We start from the raw sequence: 27,303 nt of genomic DNA on the forward strand, positions 1-27,303 counted from the left end.
AAAATGTTTTGGCAATGTTAGCATGAAGTGACGATGCATGTGAAGAGTTGTAAAGGGCATCTGTTCCCTGTGGCTGTCTAGTCATAGTAGCAGAGCCTGTGCTGATGCCCAAAAATGATGAGTGTTTGCCTGCGTATTATTTATGTACAAACATGTATGAGATAATCTTCTGTAGGAGATTTAGAGATTTATTTCCTGCAAGTGTAGGCAGAGCAACACATGCAATTTTCATTATGGAACAAAGCAGAGGGGTTGCTGGAAGAACTGTAGTGCATGTGACAGAACTATATTTCATACTAATGTGTACAGATAGAGGCGCAACCTACTGTATCATATTTGCTACATGAATTTCTAAGGCCTCTAAATGATCAACATAATCAAAACCTTGCTGAAAAACCTGTTGCACACAATATACTACATGCCTTCTGTCATTAATTGATATCTCATACTTTTTTAATAAGTAAAAAGCCTTTTAGTATGATTCTCAAATCGTCCCCCTTCAGGTTGTGGTACATGCGTTATTGCAGAATTTAATCTTTCTTTTTGGCCATATAAATAACAACAGCACCAAATTGCATTTGTTCTGTTTTTGTTTTGTTTCTAAGCTGGGCCTTTGGATAAAATTGAGGAGTTTACTAAAGAGTGAGCTCCATACCCTCACTAATAAATAGGCTATAAAAGCCTACATAAAAGACAAAAATACAAAACATAAAACACATATGCAAACTTCTTAGTTTTTTACATTTTTAGGTTCTATTTCAACAAAATAGATTTTTCTGACTATTATTTAATGTGCCATGCTTTACAGGGTTAAAGAGCCAGTGGCTGTGTTTGCAAGGCTCTTTTAAATGTTTACAGACCCAGTTATGATCAACTAATACAAACTCTCTTGTTTGAATAGGACATTATATGAAGGGCATGATGGGATGTGTGATGAGATGAGATGATGATATTATTATAGTTTACCTCCTCCGCCTGTTTGCGCAGCGCTTTTTCCCGTTCATACTGCGTGATGAGCTGCTCGTTGTCCTCCTTGAGAAGTTCCAGCTCCACCTCATGCTCCTGGTTCTCCGTTAAAACCGAGTCGAGGTTCTCCAGAACATTCACCACCAGCGGCATCAGCTCCTTCACCACCTCCTCATCGTAGCTCTGGATGAGGCGCTCGAACTCCCGGTAGATGCTGCTGGCCAGGCCCGACACCCGCTCTGACATGACAGACACGGCCCCATAATCGTCCTGGTACACCACCTCGTCCAGCTCCATCATATTGGCGGCGGCGTCTGATCGAAGCTCGTTATTATAGAAAGAATAATTAGTACACCGGCGACACGAATCGAAATGGCTCCTATGAATTCATGACAGAGTCATCAGGTGCACATGATGCCACTTCGCTCCACGACCCGATTCCACCAGCAACAGCTGGGTTTCGGGATGTACGGCCGTTTAATATTCAATATTTGTTGATCAGACGGAGCGCTCGCGAGGGGACGAGCTCTTTTCCCCGCCCGTGCTCCTGCGCCCCGGTGTCGGCAGCTCGATCACACGCGCCTCGCTGCTCCTCGGTGATTCTCCGGTTGCGTCCGTCTCATCGCTGCACTGGAGCGAAATCCATCTCATCACACATCACGCCCAACGAGCGTCTGTCTGACGATGCACCTGCCTCTCAACAGCCGCAGCCCGCGAGCCCAGCCATTACTGAAGAGTCAATGGAGGGCGATTAAAACGAATATGAATAAATACGGGAATAAATAGCTACCGTGCGATAGGCCTGCGGGCTCCCGTTGTCATTGACAATCGGATATTGCTTTTCTAGCGTTATGTCAGACTGGTCATTTTTTGGCATTACACATCAATTCGGTGGTTGACAGGGCGGCGGGGGTTCGTGATGCTGTTTCCGTCGGATGGGCCAGTTGACGTCACAGCGCCTGCATGGAGCAGGCCGGGATAGTGATGTGTGATCGCTGCTGTGCTCCTACAACGGAACAACATCAACGACATCAATTATGTTTTTGTTATATTGAATGTATTTTATGCCGTAAACAAGTATTAAAACCAAACATTTTTTAGAGCCGACCGCAAAGGTTCCCCCCAAGACTATCACAAATTCGCATCATGTTGCTCTCTAGCCCCCACGCGTCTTCAAATGGGATTGCGATTACCGCAATTAGCAATGTGACACAGTCTGCAGCAGTTTATTCACAAAGAAACAAAAATGTGCATTTGAATTAAATTCCTGTGCCATTTTTAGCAAACTTTTGTCAGTTGCATTTCTGTAACACTGTATTGACCTGACCACTGATTCTTGAACAAAACTCATAAAACTATCACAATCATGTATGACTGAATGGTACAAAACCTGGTGACTTTTGTAGCACACGTATTTTATAAACACTACAAATAGACATGTTTTTTTAATATTCGTTATTTGATATAGAAATAAATGGTGCATAATTTAAGGTGAATATTGCCTAGTACCATGAAATCCACCAAAAATACAAAACATTAAAAACAAATAATATTCAAATACAATAGTACTTTCATTTGTTTAAAAATATTCTTCTTGTCTCGTTTGACTACAGAGAATCACAAGTGTGACCCCTAAACGAGGAATACCAAAGGGGAAAAAAAAAACATTTATACCTTTTATAAGGCTACACATACCAAAAAAAATAAATAAAAGTATTCAGGAATAATCAAATTCAGCCTCCATCCTGAAGGTCTGCTTTCCATATTTCACTTGTTATGAAATAAGTAGGCCTGAATATATCCCTATATTTATAAATATTTTTACATGGAAAGTATAAATTAATTTTGTATCTTACAATGATGACATGCTGTGAAAAATTAGACCAAGACCTTGCACAAAAACATGAAACCAAATTAATTTAGTTACGTAAACCAATTAAGTTGTATTTCTGTAGTTGGTTTTGTACTCAATCACTGATACCTCCTACTTTGAACAATATAAACCTGACACAGTTAGCTAAAAATTCAGCAAGCACATGCACATAAGCAAGTTTTTAAGTGAAGATTTCAGTTTATTTCAAGCAACATGGTAAAACATCCTTTTATTGTCATGGAAAAAAAATAAGCAATACAAAACAGCATACAAGTGAACAATACAGAGGTGTATTGTACGAAACAGTCAGTCCTCTGTGACATCATCATAGCCAGTCACATTGCCAAGCAACCACTGAAGTATTATTTTGGGCAGGGACGGCACTAGTCATGTGTGGAATGCCCACACACACACACACACACTCACTCTCACAGACGTGTCATATTTGACCTTTCACCCGCCATGCAAAGAATAAAGCAGATGGCTAATGGGAGGAAAGGCCAAATTTAACACAAGTATTAAAGAATCAATGGCGCAGCAACTCTTTTCAAGTACAGAATCAGGCATATCAGATGATTCTCTTAGTTTAACGGTCTCTGGTTACATTCAAATGTATATATATGGACATTTTAATAGTGTGGTATTGTCAAAGATGCGTGATTGTACGTATTCTAATCATTGTCATATGTGCTTTGGCGATTATCAGTTACAAAAACTGCATTTGGTTAGCCATCTAAACCACTACTTTTACATTTGGCTTTGTGTCTTGCTCAAAAAAAAATGCAAGAGCAGAGTAGAAAAAATGAGAAGGGAGGTCACCTTATTGCACAAAAGAATTTGCCATCAGAACACATTCACTGGGTTTCAAAGGGAGATCTGAATATGCTGATACTGAAGAGCTTGCTTTGGCGACCAACAGTGGTACCAGCTGAACACTGCATAGACTGCTCTGATATTCGTGAGGCAAACTTGCATTTAATACATTAGCAAATTGACAAAACATAATCACATAAAGAAACGACCGTCAATGCAAACCATTTGAAAGGAAACAACCATTCAGTTTTAGGAGCAAGAGTAACCGTGATTCTAATTAGATGAAAAGGAAAAGGGAAAGTGAGGAATGAATCAGAAAGTGCAGAATCAAAAAAGGAATGAAGAGTGACAGACTTAAGAGGAAAAAAAAGTTAAGGAGAAAGTAAATGAGAAAGGATAAGTTTTAGTACAGGTTAAAAGCAGATGGAAGAAAGGAAGTGACAATGATGGCTATGGCTAATAGAAAACCACACTGGACTTTCCACCTGGTGGGTTGAGCACTTTGTTGTGAGAGCGAGGGCGGGGTCCGAGGCGTGGCTCGTGGTCCTTTTCTGTTGGTTGCCACGTTGCTGCCTCAGAATTCTGATTGGCTGCAGGTGCAGGTGCAGGTGCAAGGGCTGGTGGCTCTTTTTCAGGTGTTGGTTGAGGGGTCACTGGCTCCGCCTTCACTTCCTTAACTGCAGTCTCCTTTTTAGGCAATGGGGCTGCAAGTGAGAGAAAAACGGTGGGAAGGGGAACTGCCTGCCATCAATAAAGACTGAGGAGAAACAAACTGGGGCATGAAGAACAGATGACTAATGTTAGGTCAATCTCAGGTTTTCTTTACCTGGTGGATCTGGAGTAGCAGGTACACCCACACTTAAATTGTCCTACAGAGAATAAAAGAGCATTAGAGTTTAAGTGGGTGAACATTTACAGATTTTAATAGACTTGTGGAAAACATAAAATTATTATGAATTTGTAAGTCACATACACTTCTGTTCAAAAGGTTTGAAGAAAAAAAAAAACACCCAGGTTGCATTTATTTAATTTATTTGATATTTTGATTTAAAAGTAATACTGTGAAATATTGCAATTTAAAATAATAACTTTCTATTTAATAGATTTTAGAATGTAATTTATTCCTGTGATGGCAAAGCTGAATTTTCAGTATCATTACTCCAGTCTTCAGTGTCACATGATTCTTCAGAAATCATTCTGATATGCTGATTTGCTGCTCCAGAAAAAAAAAAAAATATATATATATACAAAGTGTAATAGGCTAATACCTTTGGTTTGTTGGGATGCTGACTTTTCACAGAAGGTGGGGTCGACTCTGCACCCCCAAAGATGTTACTGGAGGCTCCACCAGGGGGAACAGCCCTACCGTGAGTTGAAGCAGCACATGGGTCCCCAAATATCCCACTGCTCTTTCCACCTGAGACAATAAGAGGCACATAAATCAAAGTTTGTGGAGATACAATAATGCTAGTATTACAAGAACATGATGCACATTGCTGAAAATGTACATATAAATACATTCTTAGACCTTTATAAATAGTGTCAGTTCAGCAACTGACAAAATGCAGACCAAAGGTTCCTTTTCTAGCTCCTTAAATGTTATAGTAAGAACCGGGGGTGGGTGGGGACCCTTAAGATTAGGATTTAAGATTAAAGATTCAACTTGAAGATTCAAATTCAAATTAAAGTATATTCAATTCACTAATTTTATTATTAATGTTAAATAAAAATAAAAAAATTACAGCACCACCTCTCTTGTATGCAGCAGCTCAAGCTGTATCTCATCACACTGTGTGAAGTAAGCCAGTGTTGCACTAGTAACGTTTTGATGGAGGCCGATTGTAATTAAGGTAAAGATGATTAGAGAGACATACAGGAGTCGTACATTAGGCGAGCATTCAGATTGCTGAGTTTCCACACAATCAGGTTTTTTTCCCCATTTCAGCAGAATGTTTACATTTTTAATATGTATTTTGGTGTGTTTAGCGATTCTGAATTGATCCTTATAGTAGTTTATATGCAGTCCTTTGGCAACTCGCTGTGGTCTTGGTTGATATGGCAGGTTCACTTGTGCTTATTTGTTGAAGTGAATGTATAATTGAGCTTTACGTACTTAAGTACTTTTTAGTTGTAAAGAATATCTGCAAAAAAAGAACACTGAATGTTAAAATCTATCCTGGATTAGTTTTGTTTTAAATTTCACCCACTGTGCAATTTGGTGGAGGATTAGTGATCTAAGAGGTGCTGGAATCACGCACATTTGTCTTTGTGAAGGGTGCATGAATCAAGCCACATACAAGGCAAGTACAAGTATTCCACCAAATATCGATTTCTGAACTCTTCCTACGTTAAAACATAAGTAGTGTGTCATTTAAAAATGAGGAAAAACTTTATAATAACTTTCATTAATAAACTATTAACAAACAATGATTAACAGATCATTATTGAATATATATTTTCGCATAGTTAGAAATAAGAGAATGTGCTTGTTAATGTTAACTAATATACTTATTAAATATTACCTAATGATTAACAGATAATTTTCATGTTAGTTGAAGTGCTTACAAATGTCATTAAACTTTCATTTTATATGGATCATGAACTTTTTAAAAATCTTCAAATAATTTTACAATGAGTAAAAGCTTCATCAATAAATCATTTACAAATATTATATAATGCTTAATGGATCATTAATTAATGCTTACAAATGTCATTAAACTTTCAATTCATACACTCGTGCATTTCTTAATCTAAAAATTATTTTAACAAATTATACGATGATTAAAAGTTTATTTGTTAGTGTACTTTTAAATGCTAACAAATATCATTTAACTTCAGTTCATATATTACCTAAAGCTTTTTTTTTTTTTTTTTTTTTTAACAAATGTAAGCACTTCACAAACTACTCACATTAACAATTTTTTTATTAAGTCTTAAACAATCTGTAAATGTCACATTTTGTTTTAATCTTTGTTTGTGTAGACTTCTACCATTTACACATCCTAAGTCATTTATTAATTATTTGTTAATGTTTTTGCAGTACCCAATCTAAAGTGGAAACTATTCATCATTTGTAAATGTTAATAAACGTTTACTAATTATACATTATTAAACAGGGTATTCCTTTAATCAGTTCCTTGTAGTTATCAAATTTACCCCTGACCCTTGAACCCTTAACCATTCCTTAAACAGACCCATACTACCAAACCTGCCCCTAACCTTCCCCGTATCACACCTCAATAGCAGCAAAAGTGCTGTACATTAACGCTTTTAATCATTGTATAACATCTGTTAAAATCATTTGAAGATTTTTAAGAAGCGCATGATCATATGAATTGAAAGTTTAATGGCATTAAGCATTTTAATTTACATTAAATGATCTGTTAATCATCAGGTAATGTTTAATTATTATTTTGTATAGGTTATCTAAATTATCGGTTACCCATTATATCATGTTTGTTGGGGATTAATGAAATTTATTATAAAGTGTTACCAAAAATGAATATGAACTTGTTTTCTTTGCATTATTTGATGTCTGAGAACACTGCATCTTTTTTGTTATTTTGACTACTTGTCATTTTCTGCAAATAAATGCTCTAAATGACAATGTTTATTTGAAATTTGGGAGAAATGTTGTCAGTAGTTTATAGAATAAAAGAAAAACACATACCTATAAATAGTAAAACCAGAGAAACTGATGATTATGCAGTGGTATCTTAATTTTTTCCAGAGCTGTATATTAATTAGAGTTCTAATAATTAAAATGTGCTTGTCTTATATACAGTGGGTATAGAATAGAATCATTAAAATAATCCTTTAAAATAATCACATTTTGTTGCTTTGAAATGAAGATGGACACAGTTTTTGTTTTATCCAGCTGAATTTACTTATAACACCCAAGTGAAATATATAACACCATGTCAGAAAAAAAAAAATTAACAACCAGAATCACTGAGTTGGAAAAAGCACCCCCTCCTAAAAATGACTTGTAAACTCAATCAGGTGTAGTTAATCACATTTTCAATGGCACACAAAGCCACTTGACTTTCAGCTGTGATCAGCTGTGCTCATTTTGATCAGCTCAGCATGAAAAGAGCTTTCCTGGAGCATGTCAGTCCTTGGTAGTGCAACTGAAACAAACAATCAACTACGGTTGGCAAAGCACTGTCAAAAGATCTCCGGGGTAAAGTTGTGGACAGGCAAAAGTCAGGAGATGGATACAAAAAAATTCTAAGGCTTTATCACTGCCTAGAAGCACAGTGAAGTCTATTATTAAGAAGATGAAGGTATTTGGTACAACACAGACCCTCCCTGGATCAGGACGTCGCTCCAAACTGAATGAAAGAGCAGGAGGAAACTGCTCAGAGAGGCGACCGAGAGGCCTACAGCAACTCTGAAGCAGCTGCAGGAATTTATGACAAAGACTGGTCATTGTGTGCATGTGACAACAACATCACAAATTCTCACAAATGTGTCTTGTATTGGAGGGTTGTAAAAAAAAAAAAAAAGCCACTCCTCAAGAAAGGCCACATGCAGTCATGACTGAGCTTTGCAAAAACACACCTTGAGGATTCTGAGGCAGATGAGACTAAAATGAAATTATTTGTCCTCGACACCAAACAAAATGTCTGGCGGAAATCCAATACAGCTCACCGTCCAAATAACAGCATTCCTCCAGTAAAGCATGGAGGTGGTAAGATCCTGTTCTGGGAGTTTCTCTGCAGCAGGGACTGGAGCACTTGTCAGGACAGAAGAAAAAAATGGATGGGACAAAATAGTCAAATTCTTGAGGAAAATCTGCTGCCCTCTACCAGAAAGCTGTCAGTGGGAAGAAGGTTTACCTTCCAACATGACAACGACCCAAAGCACACAACAGAACTGAGCACACAGTGGTTGAAGGAGAAAAAGGTGAATGTCTTTGCATGGCCTGATCAGAGCCCAGACTTAAACCCCACTGAAAATCTGTGGAATGATTTGACTGCAGTCCACAAACAGTCACCATCAAATTAACTGAGTTGAGCAGTTCTGCAAAGAAGAGGGGGCAAATAATGTATAGCAAAGTCTATGTGCAAAGTTAGTAGAGACAGAGACATATCCCAACAGACTAAAGGCTGTAAATTAAAGCAAAAGATGGTCACACAAAATACTGACACAAGTGGGTGATGCTTCTCCAGCTCAGTGATTCTGTTTTTAATTTATTTATTTATTTTCTGATATGTTAGTGTTATATCTTTCACTTGGATGTTATAATTTGCACTAATACAGCTTGATAAAAAAATAAAAACAAAAACGGTGTCCGTCTTCATTTCAGGCTGCAAAGCAACAAAATGTTATTTTAAGGAGGGGCGATGCTTTTCTATACCCACTGTAAGTGCATTTGTGTCTGTCTGTAAAGTTTTATTATTTCAGCTTAGTTTTATTTTAGTAAATCAAGTTTATTTTATTTTAGTTAACATAAGTAAAGATTTTTTTAATGGTTTTAGTAGTAGTTGTAATAGTAACAAAAGTTACAAAAAAAACAAGAAAAATTAAGATACAAGATGTTTCACATTTGCATCAGATAAAAATTCTGAAACCTTTTCTTTTCAAAATCTTATTAAAGTCCTTAGGTGAGCTTGATTTTAGTGTTAATTAACAATAATAATTTGGTCATTTCTAAAAGCGTAGTAATGATACCACAGTGAAATAGTCAGCTTCGTAATGGCCAATAATACAACACCACTTATGTCAGTGAAGAAACAAAACAGAGAGATTCTCAGCACCTGCTCCCTCAGCGCAAAGCATGAAATATTATTTCTATTCAAACAGAAGAGAGCCACTTATTAACCCAGAACTGAAGGCCTCAGAATTAGACAATGTTTAAGAGCACTTTAAACTTCAGATCAATACTTGGCCTGTTTTAACACTATGACCTTTAAACCCTCTCTAGATGTCTAATTTGATCAGTTCAGTCTGTGTATGACCTCACAGAGTTAACTGACTGGTTAGTGACTGAAGTAGAGGTTTTGATGTTGCTTTTGGTGACACGATAACAAACGCAAAGTGCCCTTGTTTGCATAGAGGAAGGCAGAGAGAGTCTCTAACACATAAAACTAAGTCACAGTGTGGTGATTTTCACTCAGAGAGTGTAAGAGTGTCTGCTGCACGCTCACCTGGGGGATTGGAGCGTCTGGGACCCCCCCGGGTCTCTTCTGGAGGTGCAAAAATAGAAGAGGACATTTTGTTTGGCCGTCTGGAGGCGGAAGTGTCTTCTTCATAACCACCGAAGAGATTGCTTGACCCTCCCCCTGGAGGTCTTAGTACTCTACAGACAACATACAGATATGTACATGAATTCACACGAATACTATATATTATATCTCATTACTTGAAATGTACAGATTGATAAAGGTCTATAACTACAGCGCCACCCTCTCTGTGAGGTGGAACATCGCAACTGCAGTTACAAGTTTAGGCGGTCAGGCTTTTACGGGCCACCAAGTTGTATCTTACATCTAAAGCTAAATTGAAATAATTCGTGTATTTCTTTAAGAAAGTTAAAGCCCTGCACGATAACCAAAACCTGCGGCATAATTTCGTTTCCGATCAACAACACTTGCGCCAACTTCGAAGTCTGCAATTGAGCATAACTTCATATTAATTCATAAACTCATGTTTACTTTTTAGGTAGACATCATTTCAATTTCCAATACATCTCCGATTAAAAAATAAAAATGCGTCTACGTAGCTCTCAAACCTTTTCTTCGAGCCTCGGCACATATGCCGCTAACGGCTAACAGAAAACATTGACCACATTAACATCACAGTTTGAAATATCATATTTAACAGCACACACTGTACTGCACATTGTTGGTGCAGTTATATCCAGTAATTTGACCACACAATGTAAATGCAATACAAGCGTCTGAGCTTCACTAATAAGAGTTAGCATGTAGCGCTTAGCCACAAAGAATCGTGATTGATGATTCGAGAAACACATGCAAGTGTCAACACCCAACCCTACAAACACCGGATTGCTCCAGATAAACTGACAGCACACGACACATACCTTGAACTTGGTTTGCCGCTACTATCGAGCCCCTGAAACATGTTTGTTGAAGTCATGGTTGCTTGTCTCAGTCTACTGCGACGTGCGTGACCCAGAAACTTCAGCAACAACAGAGAGTCCTCCCTGCAGAAACAAGAGCCCTGCGTCTGTGCCACAGAAACCGTCGAGTCCGGCCGAACACGCCCAGGATTGCACAGCTTATTTGCATTTAGGGCAGAACTGCAGATGCGATTATGTGAATGGCTGTCTTCGAAATCGGTCTGATTGAAGTAGATTTCTATTGGCTGGAAGGTTAATATGGCCAACAGAGTGTGTACCTACTTTAATGTACCTACTGCCTCAGTAGTGTTGACTGTAACCTCAATCATAACATATGAAATAATAATAATAATAATAATAATAATAATAATAATAATAATAATTCACATCCTCCTGAGAACCAGAAAAAAAACAATTTGTGAATGTTTTTTTTTTTTTTTAATGTCGTTACATTGGTTGGATCGTAAGAAACCAATCGAGAAAAATCATTTTTGAAAAAATATATTTTATGAATATTTTATTCTATGTCCTTTGTAGAGGACGCCAGGTCTAAGTTATTCAAAAAATAAATAAAAATAAAAATAAAAATAAATAAATATATGAATAACTTAGATCTGGCATTTTTTTAAACCTAAAAACTGGTGAAAAAAAAATGAACTGTGTTATGATAGATATAACAGAATGATTTGATATACTTTATGCAATATGTGCGTGAAGTGTCCATAAATTTATATTCCTATTCTATGCAATGTATCTATACATTACATCAAATTTGCATATTAATGAGTTCTTGTGGCAAACTTTAATGAAGAAAAGAAGTGTAATAGTGGGAGTAATAACTTGGCAACATTTTCATAAGAATATCTCATATTTCACAGAAATATTGATCTATAATTTCTTCCCCTATTGACTTGATGTGTTTCTCCAAAATGCCTGATTAACATGATGTTTGTCCTGGTGTCCTCTACAGAAGACGTGTGTGACAATTATGCCCTGTTTCATAACAAAAAGTCATATTCCGATTCAAAACCCCATTACATTTCTGAGAGGTTTATGTATGGCAATTTAAAACTTGAAAATTAGCCAGATTTAAATGATAGGCCTAATTACAAAACATTATCGTATTTCTCTAAGAGTGCTAAATTTGATCATTCTGTCAATATCAGTCATATCCAAAGACCAAGGAGAGGGAGTGTTTATGATCAAACTTCCAAACAGCTGATATCTCTAAAAAGCTCAGAATGTGCTCTGTACAGGACATCCAGACTTAAAACTGTGGCATGTATGCTCTCAGAGAAATTCACTAAAATATAATGTCCCCCACAGAAGACAAAAGTCTATGCCTGGGTCCCGGGAGGATATATAGAGAACATATAAATGATATTATTTTTTGTTATGATAAATTGCGATAAGGGTATATGTGCATATGTGATTATTTTATTATAGTAAGGCCTACATATTATATTCGCAGGTATAAATTTACCAAACAAGATAAGAAGATATTTTTCTGTATAATTTCTTGAAGTTCTATCATTGATTCTATCATGTTTAAAAATAAAAAATGTATACACAATGTAAAATATTTATTGTAATAAAATATACAATAATTATACAAATTCTATATAATGCATTGCAAATATAATTACATAAAGTTTTAAAATACATTTACTTTCAGTAACAATAGTTTTTCGTCGGCTATGTTAATTTTGGGTGGGACCGTTATTTTAAAACATTAGCCAAGTGAATGAAATTACGCTCCGCGAACGTAAGTTTTGATTGGCTGCTTTGAAAAAACGCCCCTTCTGTCTTTCGCGATCGGTTGAATAACTTCTCCGTCAATCACTATACGCACGCGGCGACGTGCGTGCTCTTGGCCAATCAGAGGATTTGTTTTTGAGTCGTGGTGGGCGTGTCCGACAGCAGAGGAAAACAGGAAGGGATGCGGCTCTCAGCGGTTCTCCTGCTACCCTTCTGCTCTGGTCTTTCTGGATACCCTGGAGTTTCTCAAGGACAAAAACAATATCCCAAGCAGGTACAGAACTTGTAAAATCATTTGTTGTTAAGACGTAAATACTCATTACACATCTGAGCTGCTTATTTGATTTCAGCAGAAACGAAACGGTAACTGTTTAGCTAGCAAGTTAACGGCTGTGCTGCTGGCACCGCTGGTCAGGTGTCAGATGTTGCCTTCGCATATGTTGAAATCAGACTTCAGTCCCTCCGTGATGCAATATATTACCCCCCCCCTCTCCTTTTTTTGAGGGGGGTCTGAGCTGACAAGCATCTATAATTAAGCTGTCACCAACTAACATTACGACTTTACACACTGTCAAACAGTGCCCACTGTTGTGCATGTGATACTAAATCAAGTTGTAATCAAGTATTTTAAGCTGTTTTTTCTCACTTGTGCTCAGATCTTCATGCAGTGTAAATTTGCTATTTAGCTTTGTACTTGTTAAGGCGTCTATACTCGTGAGCACATTTCACTGAATGCTCAAGAGGATGAAATAAAAACATTTTGTTTCAGTCTGAATGCTCCCCTCAAATAGAGACTGGGGTACTGACAGCTGCAGTGGCCGAGCATTGCCTGGCTGTATCTTATTTCATTATAGACATTATAACAATGTTGTTCGTGGGATAAATCAGGTTAAATTTTTCTTTTCACACACTATATATAGAAAGCTTATCTTTCTTGGCTGCAATAATGTTTTAAATATAATAGGAAGCAACATCTTAAACATGCACGATTGCTGTTCACAACTACACTGATAAAGTAAAAACTTGATGTGTCTCAGTGTTTGACGAAGTCTGTAATGTCAAAAATGTTTTTAGCTCTCGTGAGCTGAAGACACGCCCTAATCAAGCAAAACATGGTGACTATTGCAAACTTTTATTTTATTAATATCTGCATAGATGGACAGATCCGAGAACGAGTCGCTGTTATATGTGCGGTCCTAATGTTTATTTTTATTTATTTATGTGTTTGTTTGTTTATTTTTTGGTGTGTATGCAAAGCCCCACATCACACCCCCTCTAATCTACGTGATCTTCACGTGCTCTGTCAAGTCTTGTCCTGCTCGCTGTTGAGATGATGAAATCAACGCACTCTTATCTTGGGATAAATTGGGTCTGAGGGTGTCACTGAACGAAATTTAAAGCTGAATAATAAATCAGCTTCTGCTCTGATAGTTGTGACGTAGAAGAAGTACGCAAAGTCCAGAGAGAGAACAGCGGCTGCGTGCATAGGTTTGAATTGACCGAAATGCCTCAAAAAGCAGATGTGGATTCAAACTTAGCGTCATCGTGTGTCGTTTTATCTTGAGCATGAGCTAGATGACAGGTGTTTGTTGCTGTGATAAAACTAGTGAGTTTGTGAGTCAGAGTTGCTGTGGCTGCGAGAAGCTCCCAGTTGCGCTGCGCGGAGTTGAACCCCAGTAGCAGGAGCAGCAGCCAGGAGAGGACGACTTCGCCTGACCTCGTTTGCGCTTCGAATATGTTCAGATTCGTCAAGTTTTGCCCTCGAAAATCTCCGAACTCATGGTGAAGAGAAAGAAGACGCCGTCTGCTTCCGAAGAGCTCGAGAATGGGTAAGAGTGCGTGAGAAACGAGCACTTCGGATAGAGGTCGAATGCGCGAGAGATTCGCGTTGTCGTCTGTCGTTTCTGCAGGGCGCTAAAGTGTAGGCGCTCGCGCTTGAATTTCAAGGGAAATAAAGGGCCGCTCGCAACTCGAGCCACGCGAAACTACACAAAAGGGAGGCTGGGGCGAAAGCACGATGTGTGTTTTTAGTCACATTCGTCTATAACCGAAGGGGAATTTTTCGGCGATTTGTCGGGACGGTGAGAGGGGATTTGAAACAAACAGCGGCGGCCATGTTTGAGTTGAGCAGAATGTCGTCTTTCCAAGTTGATCGTTGTTTTGTGTCGCGGAAAATGTTTGTGATTATGCTTCGTTTGTGTTTGCGCAGGATGACAGTGGGCCAAGGGGGCGGCTCGGGGGTCGAGGGGCCGAGCAAACCGGACCGAAAGCCCGAAGGAGGCGAGGATGGAGAGAGCGCAGATCAGGCGAGCGAGGAGACGAGTACAAAGAGAGTCGGAGAGGAAACACTTAATCCATCAAGCGCGGCCAGCCCCGGTTCGGCTCCGACTCTTTCCAGCCAAACGTCAAGCCCACCCGGAGCCCAGGTGAACCCGACAGCGCTTTCCCCGGTCCTGGCCGTCCCGAGCAACCAGGACCAGCATCATTTTCTCCGCTCCAGCGTGCGACCTCCGAGCAAGCGGATACGGAAAGATGCCTCGGCCCCGGCGCTGAACGGACACGGAGCTGCGAAAGCGAAAGGTGAGTGGACATCTCGACGTGTGTCCGCTGCCCACCTGTCAGTGCATCCTCTCTCTAAACTTTTATCTCACTTTTGAGTGTGCTTTGGTGCATTTGTTAAGCAATCAGCGAGTTTTTGGGCTGCTTTTGATTTGTCAACGCGGAGAAGCTCGCATGCTTTCTGGAGTGAAAGTGACTTGACAAACTGCTCACACTGACTGAAGCCTCTTACATCTCAGCTCTGGGAGGTTTGGGTTGCTTGTAACCACACTAAATGCCTTAATAAGCATCAGTGCATTATTTTAAATCAGCAGGCTCAGTTGTTATTATTCATTTATTTCCCTTTCATATCCCTTGTTCAGCTGTCACCCAGCAGCAGGTGACAAATCACTGTCGGGAGTTTCATTCTGATGCATCTGGTCAAGAGTTTGAGTGATCTAAGTGTACACTGTGATTAGAAAGGGAATCTGTGTTTATTTTAAATGTAGACAATAGGCTTGCATGCTGTAATGTATTCTGGGGTGCTCTCATTGCATGCTCTCGTGCGTAAGTAAGGGGGAGAGTTATTGGCTTCTCCGGTTCCCCACGTGTTGTTTTTGGATCAGTGCTCCGAGCAGCAGGTCTGGATGCCCTCCGAGGGACTCCACCTGACACTCTTGTTGACATGCACACATTAATACAGTGCATAAAAAGATTTAAATGATCTGTAGGCCTTCCTAATTGCGAACAAAAATATAATAGTTTTCTATTATGCAATTATCAATATAACATTTTATTTGTTTGTTGTGATTATTCTCTTTAAAAAAGTGTTGTTTTCATGCATTTTTATATATATCACTTACAACCAAAAAAAAATAAATTTAACAGCCCAAAGTATTATAAATAAGTTTTAATTGAATGCACAGGCATTCAAATCTTGCTTGCTAATTTTAGCACTCTTTACTGATATCTTTTGCGTATGAGTGACAGTTGTTTTGTGTGTTTGTGTTTCCTTTAAAGTTTAATCTAGTTTTTTGGTTGTTGTAGATATGCCTTGGTAAAAGTGATTTGCCATAGTGTCAATTAAATTAATGGTCAGCAATGCTCAGTAATCTAAAAACTGAATTTTTGCTTTAGGAACATGTCTGGAAAAATGTGTATATATAGATAGACTTGTAAAAGCAATTCCTAAGTAGGTATATTTAAGCACAGTGATGCATAATCGATTCTTACATAGATTACGCATTATGCTATTATTGTGTGTGTGTGTGTGTGTATATATATATATATATATATATATATATATATATATATATATATATATATATATATATATATATATATATATATATATAGATAGATAGATAGATATGGATATAGATATAGATATATATAGATATAGATGTAGTCATTTGTCGCAATGCATTCCTCTCCAAGTATTACAACATGTGTTCAGAACTGACATACTAACCCTCTTTCTTTTCCTCTCTGTTTCTCAGGTGCTGAAGCAGGTCCGTCTGTGTGTGTGACAGCTGCTGCAGGTTCAGCCGGAAGCTCTGGGGCAGGTGCGACATCCAGATCGGCCCCAAAGGGCCAGGGTCCTGCAGAGAAGGAGGAAGGGGGGATTCAGAAACGAGTGCGCAGACAGTGGGAGTCTTGGAGCACTGAGGACAAAAACAGTTTCTTTGAAGGACTTTATGAGGTGATTTGTCAGCTTTATTGATAATAAAACTCACTGAAAGTTCTCAGCAGCTCTTTGGTCTTTTAGTAAATTGCAGGATTTCTTTTCAGTGGTGTTTTGAGAATTAGTACATCATATGGGACAATAACATTTTCAGAAGTACTGAATGCTTCAGAAAACCTACTTGCCAGGGACAGACTGATATTTAAATGTCCTAATAGGTTTCATTTATTTACATGTCATCTCTAAAGGTATAACTGAGGTCTGTGATATCGTTTGATTTATTTCTTAATAAGTTCTAATTCATCATGCACCTGAAGGATTTTTGTATTTCATTAAATCTTTTGGGTAACAGTTATAAATAACTTGTACTCTCTGTCATTCTCTTTCCTGTCCTCTCATAGCATGGGAAGGATTTTGAAGCTATTCAAAACAATATTGCTCTTAAATATAAGAAGAAGGGTAAACCAGCAAGTATGGTGAAGAACAAGGAGCAGGTGCGGCATTTCTACTACAGGACCTGGCACAAGATCTCTAAACACATTGATTTCAACAACGGTGAGACTGACAGATGCAGAGTTTAGACTTTGTATGACATTTACAGGCTACAGTGGAGTCCTTTGTTTGATAGGAGGATATTGTCTTGTGAAAGCTGTCCTCTGTCCTGCTTCTTCAGACTGTTAGTTGTCAAGATTAGTTCCTAAATATATACACTACTGTTCAAAAGTTAGGGGTCAATAAGATTTTTTTTTTTTTTTTTTTGAAAGAACTAAAAGTGACAGCAAAAACATTTATAATGTTACAAAAGGTGTCTGTTTCAAGATGTCTGTATTCAAACTGAAAAAAAAAAAGTTTGAATTTTACAATTTCACAATTTTCTTTTATGCAAACAGACTTACCAAAAATGTATGTGGTGCTTTTCAGAAGTGGTGATACCTACATGATTATTGTTTCATTTTTTTACCTTTACCATCATTAATCTTTACCTTTTGAATGTTAAGGTAGTGTACACATATGTAGCAAATATCAGGTGCAAACAAGTACAGATTTAAATAATCTTTTTCGAAACTGAACAGTATCAGTTTTTCATATCGACTAACATTCCAAATGAGCATTCTTTTTCTTTGTGTGAATTCTTGGATGATTTACCTGCAAATTCCTCTTCAAGCTAGCCATATTAGCTGTTTTCCACCAATTTCATAACACATGGCTCACGTTGAGTTTTGTTTCGGGTCACGTATAATTTGTTTGTGCGTCAGTCAACTTGCCACAACAAAGATGTACCTGTCATCCAATTTAAATTCAGTCTGTCACCTTCAAATTGAGTTTAATTTTCATGGCTACCATGCTTCCTGGTTTTTGTCTGTCGGGGCATTATCAAAACATGAGTGTGCCCACACCAAACACATTTGCTTATTATGATTAAGTAGCATACATAAATGTAAACAGCATTAACCTTTACTGTGACATTTCACAGTTTCTGGTATTTTGTCTTTCTTTATTGGTTAATTCATGGTACAATACCATGTTTTTTGCTTTTATTCAACAAGGATGCATTTAATTGATCAAAAGTGACAGTAAAGACATTTATAATATTACAAAAGATTTCTATTTCAAATGAATGCTGTTCTTTTGAATTTTCTATTCATCAAAGAATCCTGAAATGATGTATTATGAATTCCACTAAAATCAATTACATAATACATTATAAATGCTCAATGCCTTCATGTTCTTATTCCTCCTTTTTTCTATTGCTTCCTTTTGTCCATCTTTCAGTGTATTCACGTGTGCTGAAAAAGTCCTCTCAGGAGCTCTATGGCCTCATCTGTTATGCTGAACTCAGGAAGAAGGTTGGAGGCTGTAAGTATATCAGGCGATTGGTTGTCTTGATCAAGGGGGGACATTTTAAGTGTTTGCACATGAGGACATTTTAAATGTAACATTCCTTGGTGTCTTTCTATTACTTCTAGTGATGGATGACAAAAATGTGGCCAAACTAAATGAGCTTATTCAACAGGGGTAAGTGTGTATGTGTATTTGAGAGAGAGAAAGAGAAATGTTAATAATGAACAGTACTGATTATTTAGGGCATGTCTAATGGGAACATCTGCTGTACATCTCTGTAGGTTATGAATATTATCATATCTATAATTTTGTATGTACATTGTTTCAGGGCCACCACAGTACGTTCCAAAGGCAGAAATCTGAGGATCAAAGCTCCCATGTGCCGCGCGCTGAAGAAACTCTGCGATCCAGATGGTGTGTGTGTGAGAGAGAAACAGAGAGATTGCTTTATAGACTCTTAAAAGATTGATTTTGTTAGCAAGTTAAACAAACTGCATGGGGTAAGAAGAGAACACTGACAAAATGGAGCACTATGGGTATTTAGGTGGATCAAGGCAGTGGATGAGTGTGCCATGACTGCTCTCCAGGGTACAGGAGGAGTGGTTTTTCATGGTTTCCATGGTTTCAGGCTGTGGGACTGATTAGAAAATGGGTGGTGATGCAGATTTAGGCCACCATCAGAATCATGGAGATAGTGTTGTAGGCTTCATAGAATTATTTTTCTTTTGTTCTCTGTTTCAGGTGTGAGTGATGAGGAGGATCAGAAGCCTGTGCGTTTACCCTTGAAGGTGGCTGTAGAACTTCAACCCCGGAGCAACCACTCCTGGGCTCGGGTTCAGAGTCTAGCCCATAATCCTCGGCTCAGGTGAGGACTAATGTGCACACATGACCCGTCTTGCATACCTCACTGATCCACCTCCTTTAAATCGTACATTCTCATTGCTCATTTATTATTTCATTGCTTATTACAAAATGTTGTTATTTAGCAATCTTAATGACAACATTCTTCCGTAATCTGCAAGTTGGTTGGATTGTAGAAGTGGGCGGGAATATTTTAAGCAGGAATATAATAGTGCAGTGGTTCTCAACTGGTTTGGCTATGGGACCCACATTTTCCCCATGGTCATCAAGCCGCAATCCACTTTTTTAGTATATATCCACTTTTTTTAGTATAGTATATGGTAATTTACATTTATTTCACACGTTGCATACTCTTAGTCTCTTTTGTGCCAAGGGTGCATTCACACCCGTCTTGTTTGGTTCGTTTGAATCGAACTCAAGTTCGTTTCCCCCCTTGGTGCGGATCTTTTGGGAAGGTGTGACTACAGCAATCGCACCTGGGTGCGGACCAAACAACCGCAAAATGCATCTGACAGAAGTGTCAACAGCTTTCACGCACGTCTTTCAAAATAAAAGTCTCACATCAGAAAAACATTGAGAATGACATTTTTTGTTGTTGATGTTGTTTCTTTTACTGTCACAGTCTTGTGACCCATTTTGGTTCGTGACCCACCAGTTGAGAAACACTGTTACAGTGTGTGTGTATGTATGTATGTATTTTTATTTTAAGTTTAGTTTTCATGCTTGTTGTCAATGTTATATTTTGGTTATTTTTAGTATTTTCAGTGTTTTGTTTTTAGTTTTATTTAGTCTATTAGTATTGGCATACTTAAATGAAATAGTGAGATTGCTTCATGTCTATTTAGTTGTTTTATTTTAATTTTGGAGTCATGAAAATCTATTTTGATGCATTTTGATTTTATATTGACTTCATATTGAAAGTCGGCATGAGATGAAAATTAAAGCTAAAAATGAAATGTATATGTACGTCACCATAAAGAAAAGATCTGTCAGTACTTGCAATTCATTGTGACGATTTGGCGATGCCCATCACTGTGCTGTGTTTGTAGGATGGTCGTCGAGTTGCACCGGAAGGTCTCCACTCTCATTGAATTCCTGAAGCAAAAGTGGGCTGTCCAGGATGAACGAATTGTATCCTTGCATTCATATCTCAGCCAGATATCTCTGCATGCACAGTCAGGAGTTTAGTTTCCTTCCTATTTCCTTCCTCATCTGTTTTATGTGATACATTTATGATGGATTTGGTTACTTTGTTTGGGAAAATTGGCAAAGATCTCTATGCTTAAATCAGTACCCAAACCTATGTGTTTTATGACAGCAATTCCCCTTAACTTGTTATGTGTAGCGTAAGAGCCTGGCAGAGCGAGAAGCTCTGGACGGCCTGGCCCAGTCTAGCGAGTCAGAGGACCTGCTCCTGTTTCCTGCAGAGAACAGCACAGTTACTACTTTGCCAGGTGTGGCTCGTGTTGTGCACTCAAAAGCTTCCTGTACTGTACACTGGCAGGAGAGTGGGCGTGGCCGGACAGGTATTAGGGACTTGCCCACAGCTCACATTTTGGGAATTCAGCCTGCAAGAGGAAAATCAGGCAAGTCTGGTCCGGTGGGAGGAGACCTGAAAAAAAGCGACGGGCATCCTGTTGACGGTCCTGATAGCGGCACTTCGGCTCCAGGTTTGGAGACCAGTGTAAACCCAAACCTGAGCATTATGTCTCCAGTCAGTCCAACCCTCGTTCCGTCACTCCCTATTGGACCGGAGGGAAATCCGGTGGGGACTCTGGAGCAAGAGGCAGTGAGACAGACTCAGACTGATGTTAGCGGGTGCGACAAAGAGACTGTGACTCAGGGAGACCCTGCCCCAATCGAGGGCCGGACTGAGGAGCCTGGAACACCAGGAGGGGTTGCATCAGAAAAAGCACCACCACAGTCAGAACCTCAAGGGCGCGGCGAGGAAGTTAGTGGGACCGGACGATCTCCTCAACAAATCCAAAACGAAGGTTGGAGCTCACAGGGCTCTGAGAATGTGACACTGGCAGAAGTCTACCTCATGCTGGGCAAGCCTGGGAAACTACAGCTGGAGTATGAATGGCAGCCTAAACCCCAACCCTCAGCTCTGCCCACCACTCAAAGTGTGCTTCGGTGTCTCCTGAGACTTGTGTCATCAGAGGTCAACCCCAAACCAGTGAGTCTGTTTTATCTCTCTCTCTCTGACCTTACACTGACATCTACAATACCTCGAGGCAAATATAAGAAGGCAGAAAACAAGCTTTTGTCAGAAATTGAAAAATTAATAGTATGCATATAAACATGAGAGATGCATATCAACTAGATAGAACTAGGCTAATTAAATTAGTAATTTGTTTGTCTATGGTTCTGTTTGTTTAATTATTATTTAAATTGTTTAATTTTAAATGATAAAGTTTACGTCTTTTAAAATCTTTTATTTTTTTTTATTTTTTTTTCTAGACCCCGGAGGTGTGTTCAGTGGGCACTTCACCTTTGAAATCAGGTCAAGAGGAATCATCTGTGACTCCTCCAGGCAGGGCTCCAGCTGGGATGACCCGCAGTCCTAGCTGGGGTCGACAGCAGCATGCAGCACGCTCAAAAATACTTCTGAATAATGCAGTCATCACAGGTACACAGAGACATAATTGTGTCTTATTTTAAGACGAAGTGTCATTATTTCTGCAATTCTAAATAGTGGCACAGAAATGACGGATTTTCCCAAATATCCCCCATTTGCCTTTGGATGGCAGTTAGTTTCACCCCAAACTCACGGCATTGGTTGAGCAATTGTTAATATTTCAGGCCATTCACCTTGCTCACAGACCAAAGTTTTAGGGAAATCAGTATACAAATGGTTTACTTGTAGTTGCACATTAAACTGGGGTAAAAGAAAGTATTTAATATTGAAACACTTCACTTTTAAAGCCAGTGTAATGAACATCATTCCAGAACAGATTGAAGTTTATTGCAACAGTTAACAGCTGGAAAAACCTGAAGTTTCACTTCTTATTGAACCAAGAATATCTATTGACTCAATATTGTGACAAAATTGCAGTGTTGCTGCTCTGTATCAATTTTACCTGCTGGAAGTTAAATAGATGTGTTCTCCGCAGGTGGGAGAAACCTGCCACGTTCTCTGCTGGCCTCCGGGGGTGACAGCGAAGGGTTTGCTGTCCCGACGACCCTGCCTCCTAACAGCTCCCGCCAGCTGCGGATGTTCTCACCTAATAAGGAGGCAGAGCTAGCCTTTCGCCAGCAGCTGGACTCTATCAGTGTGAGTTGAGTCAGGCGAATAGGACATGAGGGACATGCTTTTTCATTTTTAAATATAATAGTGAAATGTATTTCAAGTTGTCAGTCATATACACGGCCATTCAAAAGTTTGGGGTTGGTAAGAATTTGTTTTTGAAAGAAGTGTCATATATATTAATTATTGTTAAAATATAATGTATTACAATTTAATGTAATAAATTATTATTTATTACAGTTTATTCTAACTGTACTTTAAATGTATTTTATTCCTGTGATTTTTAAGCAGTCATTACTGCAGTCTTCAGAAATCATTCTAATATGCTGATTTGGTGATCAAGAAACATTTCTTAATATCAATTTTAAAAATGATAAATTTAAAACCTTTTTGCTGAATAAAATTGAATAAAAATTCCCTTGTTGTTTAATGTAGTGAATCCAGACTTTGGACTGTACATATGGTACAACAGTAAATCTCGCATAAAGCCATCAGGGTTTTTGATTTTTTTTCTGCATCAGCAAAATTTTTCCTCTAATCATTTTCTGTTTTTTGTCTTTAGTCAGATATATTTTCAAAGCAGCGGAAAATAGGGAGGGGGCGTCCACTAAGGAAACCTCTCGTGGTTCAGGTGAGTGTGGATGGAAGAAAAATAAGAAGTGGGGCTTCTTGCCTTCACCTAGTTAATTCTTTTCACATTGAATCTGTTTTTTTTTTGTTGTTGTTGTTGTTGTTTTGTTCTTACAGCTGTCAAATTATAAAAATGTATGTATGTTTTTGCTTTGTTTTTTATACAGAGAACTCTGCTGCCACGAACAACTGGAGACACTTCGCCTCATGTTTGCTCCTTCTCTATTCTCTCCAATTCATCTGCTACAGGTAATGAATCCACACTTTACACATGCACTGGCCCAAGTATTTGTACACTTATGCCACACTTAAATACATGAATGTCATTATATAACAAAAAAAAATCACACCAAAGGACATATTATTATAGCAAAAGATACAAACACTCTTTTTAAAAAAATGAATATCTAAAAAACAACATGCAATGTTCACAATTCAATATTTTGATAGCTTAACTTAGCACCAGTTACTTATAAGTAGTTACAAAAAAATCTCAAACAAGTTCTTTCATTTTTAAGTGTCAGGATCACTGTATCTGTCTGTCTGATCTTAAATCAATCACTTCTCTTAAAATTATTTGTGTACCTCTTTATCAGGAACTGGTTCGTTTCGTCCAATACAAACTCGTCTCGCTCCATCGAACCGCCAACTTTCCTCAAAAGCTTCGTCCACTACAGCCAGTTCTGCACCCGCTACTCAGCTGTCCAGTAAGGATCAAATCAAAATGATTAAAGATTTATTTATCCACTGAACATTTGAAACCAACTGCTACACACTCTTGAATTTCTCTTGAATTTGTTTCAGGTGCAATTGATCTGGCTGCAAAATCTGCAGGTATTATCCCTGGCAGCCCCTGTCGGGAAGTGGAGGCCCCTAGTGTAGATAAGGCCATTGTGGAGTCTGAGGAGGCCATGGACTCGGCACCTGCTGCACCTGAGCTAGAGCCAGATCTACTTGATCAGGAGCCTTCTGAGGTAAGAACTAATTCTCTTCCTAGATCCTCTTTCACTTTTAGGTGTACAATTCATATCTTGGTCCGTTTGTCCTCATTTTACTCTCTTTATCTGCAGGAATCCATGCAGAATGGTGTCTCTCCACCGTCTCCAGGGGGCGGGGACTCCCTCTTGGCTCCTCCCAGTGTTGCTTCCTTATTGGATATCTCTCTGCCGGGACCCCCAGAGGAGTCTCTACCGTCTGGAGAGCCACAAACTCAGATCAGCGACTCTATTATTGAGCTTGCCATCAACTCGCACTATGGTATGACCCATGGGATTGAACCTGAGTGTTGGAGGATCTCAGTGGCATTGTTTTGTAGTAGTCATATCGACTCGCTCACTTTCGGTCTCTCTGTCTCTTTCTCAGGTGATGGATCATTGCTCTCACCTCCTAAACTCAATGGGAGTGATAGATCCAAGCTCCTTCCTTCTTCATGTGACAGCTGGATGCCGTCCCCCACACACGACCCTCAGTGGTACCCCAGTGACTCTACTGATTCAAGTCTCGGCTGCCTGCTCTGTAAGTATCAAGCACTCAGTTCCCTGATAGCATCAGATGTTGATTCTAGATATTATATATCAGTAACATAGCAGGAAACAAAATGTTAGTTCCACGAGCTGATAACAGATTTTGAGTTTGTAACTAATTGATTGAGCTTTCTTTTAATTTATATATACACTACCATTACAACTTACTGACAGAATTTTGGTTTGAAAAGAAATTAATACTTTTATTCAGCAAAGAAACATTAAGTTGATCAGAAGTGACAGTTAAGACATTTAAGATGATACAAAAAATTTCCATTTCAAATAAATGCTGTGCTTTTGAACTTTATATTTATCAAAGAATCCTGGGGAAAAAAAATGTATGAGGTCTTCTACAAAAATATTTTTTAACATTGATATTAATAAGAAATGCTTATTTTTCTTTTTAAGGATTATGTGACACTGAAGATTGGAGTAATAGCTGCTGAAAATTCAGCTTTGCCAACACAGGAATAAATGACGTTGTGAAATATATTAATTTTGTATTTTTAGATATGAAGTTTAATTTGTAATAATATTTCACATTATTACCATATTTTTGGTTAAATAAATGCAGACTTGGGGAGCAAATGAAACTTCTTTCAAAAACATCTTACAGATAGATAGATAGATAGATAGATAGATAGATAAATCCTGTAAAAGGAACTTAACGGATAACAAAAAGTTTAATTGTTGATATTGAATTGAGTTAAACAGTGAAACCCTAGTTTGTTTTCAGCATTTTATATGTTGCCTGAGGTATCTATTCAGTATTAATACTGAGGTACAAGAATCTGGCTTCAGACTGAAGCAAAAAAAATGTCCACAGTTACCTGTCTGTGTTCTTACTGCAAACCTCCATCAGTCTCAGCTCTATTGACAAATGCATCCTTGTGATTTGCAGCAAGTCTGGCATCTCCTGATAAGACAAGAAGGACAGCCCTGCCCCATTCGAGTAACACAGCCTTACTTGGACCCAGTTTACTGGACAGCAACTCCCACGATTGTTTTCAGTCCCGCGGCCTGCCGGATGTAGCTGAGGTGAGAGGAAACACAGAAAGTCCCCAGCTGCTGTCTGGTAGACCAATGTCATTTGATATGGCACATTATCGCCAGGTGCTCCTGTTTTTGTTTTTTCACATCCTGCCTTACAATGAAGATAAACAGGAAGTGAGGGTGTTTCAAATGGTGTATGCAAATAAATCAGACATCCCTCCTCAGCTTTGAAAGTGTTATACATGTATTGTTGTTGTCATGCTGCGGCCCCCAAAAAACATTTGGACACTTGCTCAAAGGCTGTTTTCTCACTACAGGTGGATACCCAGCTGGCCTGTATGATGAGCGAGAGCAGCGTTGACTACATCGCCCGCTTCAATGACCTCGCACAGGAGCTCTCCGTCACAGAACAGACCCTCCCACCTCGTCCAGAGGACTGATGCTGGAGGCGGTGTCTGTCACTGTTCCACCCCTTTTCATATTGGACAGAAGAATGTTAGCTGGAGTGCAGTTCAGCTGTAGGAAGTGCAATAGACTGGCAGGGTCCACGACATGCGTGTGAGAGCGTTTATGTGTGTGTGTGTGTTGATTATTCTGTGATTATAAACCACACCCAGAACACTTAAACAAAAAATTAAATAAATAAAAACACTCCAGTTTACAACACAACCTCATGTACAGAGAAAACAAGACCTGCCATATCTGAACAAATACCGTCTTCTCATCTGTATATCTGTGTAATGTCTTTGTCTCACTTTCGTGTGTGTGCATGTGCATGCATCTGTCAGTGGAGCTGCGGACTGTATGTGCTTTGTCTTTGTGATTTCTTTCTATTGTACACAACATTTGTGCAAAACCCTCTAAAGCCATAGGAGTGTGTCTGCGCACACCCTCTGTTTATGAGACCTCAGATTCTGATTGGTTCATTTTTTTATCTGAATGTTTTAGGTTGGTGAAAGCCACACTACTGAAAGGGACAAGGGCTTCTTTTTGTGAGATTATTAAGTGGACTGAATATCTAACCACACTAAACAAAATTACTGATAACACAAATGCAGTGTAGTTGCATCAAAGGTGAGATTAAACATATGACGCTATTTTTCCCCACAACACTAGGATTTTTGTTTCCTGATGAATTGATATGAAGCCAATAATTTGTATACTCTAAAACTGAGTTTTCTTATGTGAGACTTGCTTTGTGTGCGTGGTGCGTGTGTGTGTGTGGGGGGGGGGGGGGTATATGTACATATATGAGTGTTTGCACAGATGTAAATAGACAATAACAATCCCTAGTATTTACAACTTTTGTAACATATTGTAAATTATTGTCATTTGGATTTATTTATTGATAACTCTCTGAGACAGTGTTTTTTGTTTAACATGCCACATGCAGGCATTTAGGAGCTCCTCTCCGCTGTTTTAAAGAGTTCTGTGTTGTTAAAAGGAGGCTTTAATCCCAATGTGTATAAATGCAACTACAATGAA

At 38.6% G+C, this 27,303-nt stretch overlaps 3 protein-coding genes across 5 annotated transcripts in view; 1 reads left to right on the plus strand and 2 right to left on the minus strand.

The window, feature by feature from the left end:
* Positions 1–1,916, minus strand: part of mapk8ip3 (mitogen-activated protein kinase 8 interacting protein 3) — a 35,958-nt gene extending 34,042 nt beyond the window's left edge. The window contains exon 1 of the mRNA XM_042726897.1: positions 967–1,916. Within this exon, the coding sequence (XP_042582831.1) occupies positions 967–1,266 (300 nt within the window). The 5' untranslated portion in view covers positions 1,267–1,916. The remainder of the gene's footprint in view (positions 1–966) is intronic.
* Positions 1,917–3,017: 1,101 nt separating this feature from the next.
* On the minus strand, positions 3,018–10,891 carry LOC109059351 (jupiter microtubule associated homolog 2-like). Its single transcript, XM_019076547.2, has 5 exons — positions 10,701–10,891; positions 9,805–9,956; positions 4,921–5,069; positions 4,479–4,521; positions 3,018–4,356 (listed from the first exon to the last, which is right to left on the minus strand). Exons 1-5 carry the CDS (start codon positions 10,754–10,756, stop codon positions 4,109–4,111), a joined length of 648 nt encoding a protein of 215 aa, XP_018932092.2. The 5' UTR covers positions 10,757–10,891; the 3' UTR covers positions 3,018–4,108.
* Positions 10,892–12,563: 1,672 nt separating this feature from the next.
* LOC109057016 (protein cramped-like) lies at positions 12,564–27,303 on the plus strand. 3 transcript variants are annotated; one of them, XM_042726919.1, is made up of 20 exons: positions 12,564–12,771; positions 14,707–15,077; positions 16,535–16,737; positions 17,121–17,274; positions 18,493–18,576; positions 18,687–18,735; positions 18,890–18,975; positions 19,303–19,426; positions 20,472–20,553; positions 20,768–21,601; positions 21,886–22,054; positions 22,539–22,699; positions 23,235–23,303; positions 23,470–23,551; positions 23,899–24,009; positions 24,107–24,276; positions 24,373–24,559; positions 24,665–24,817; positions 25,727–25,863; positions 26,136–27,303. In XM_042726919.1, the coding sequence occupies exons 2-20, from the start codon at positions 14,708–14,710 to the stop codon at positions 26,256–26,258; spliced, it is 3,348 nt and encodes a 1,115-aa protein (XP_042582853.1). In that variant the 5' UTR covers positions 12,564–12,771; position 14,707; the 3' UTR covers positions 26,259–27,303. The 3 variants fall into 3 exon arrangements, with proteins under 3 accessions (XP_042582853.1, XP_042582835.1, XP_042582843.1); XM_042726901.1 differs by lacking the exon at positions 12,564–12,771 and adding an exon at positions 13,844–14,326; XM_042726909.1 differs by lacking the exon at positions 12,564–12,771 and adding an exon at positions 14,367–14,619.

The sequence above is a fragment of the Cyprinus carpio genome, chromosome A3 (genome assembly GCF_018340385.1).
Source record: "Cyprinus carpio isolate SPL01 chromosome A3, ASM1834038v1, whole genome shotgun sequence".
NCBI classification, from domain to species: domain Eukaryota; kingdom Metazoa; phylum Chordata; class Actinopteri; order Cypriniformes; family Cyprinidae; genus Cyprinus; species Cyprinus carpio.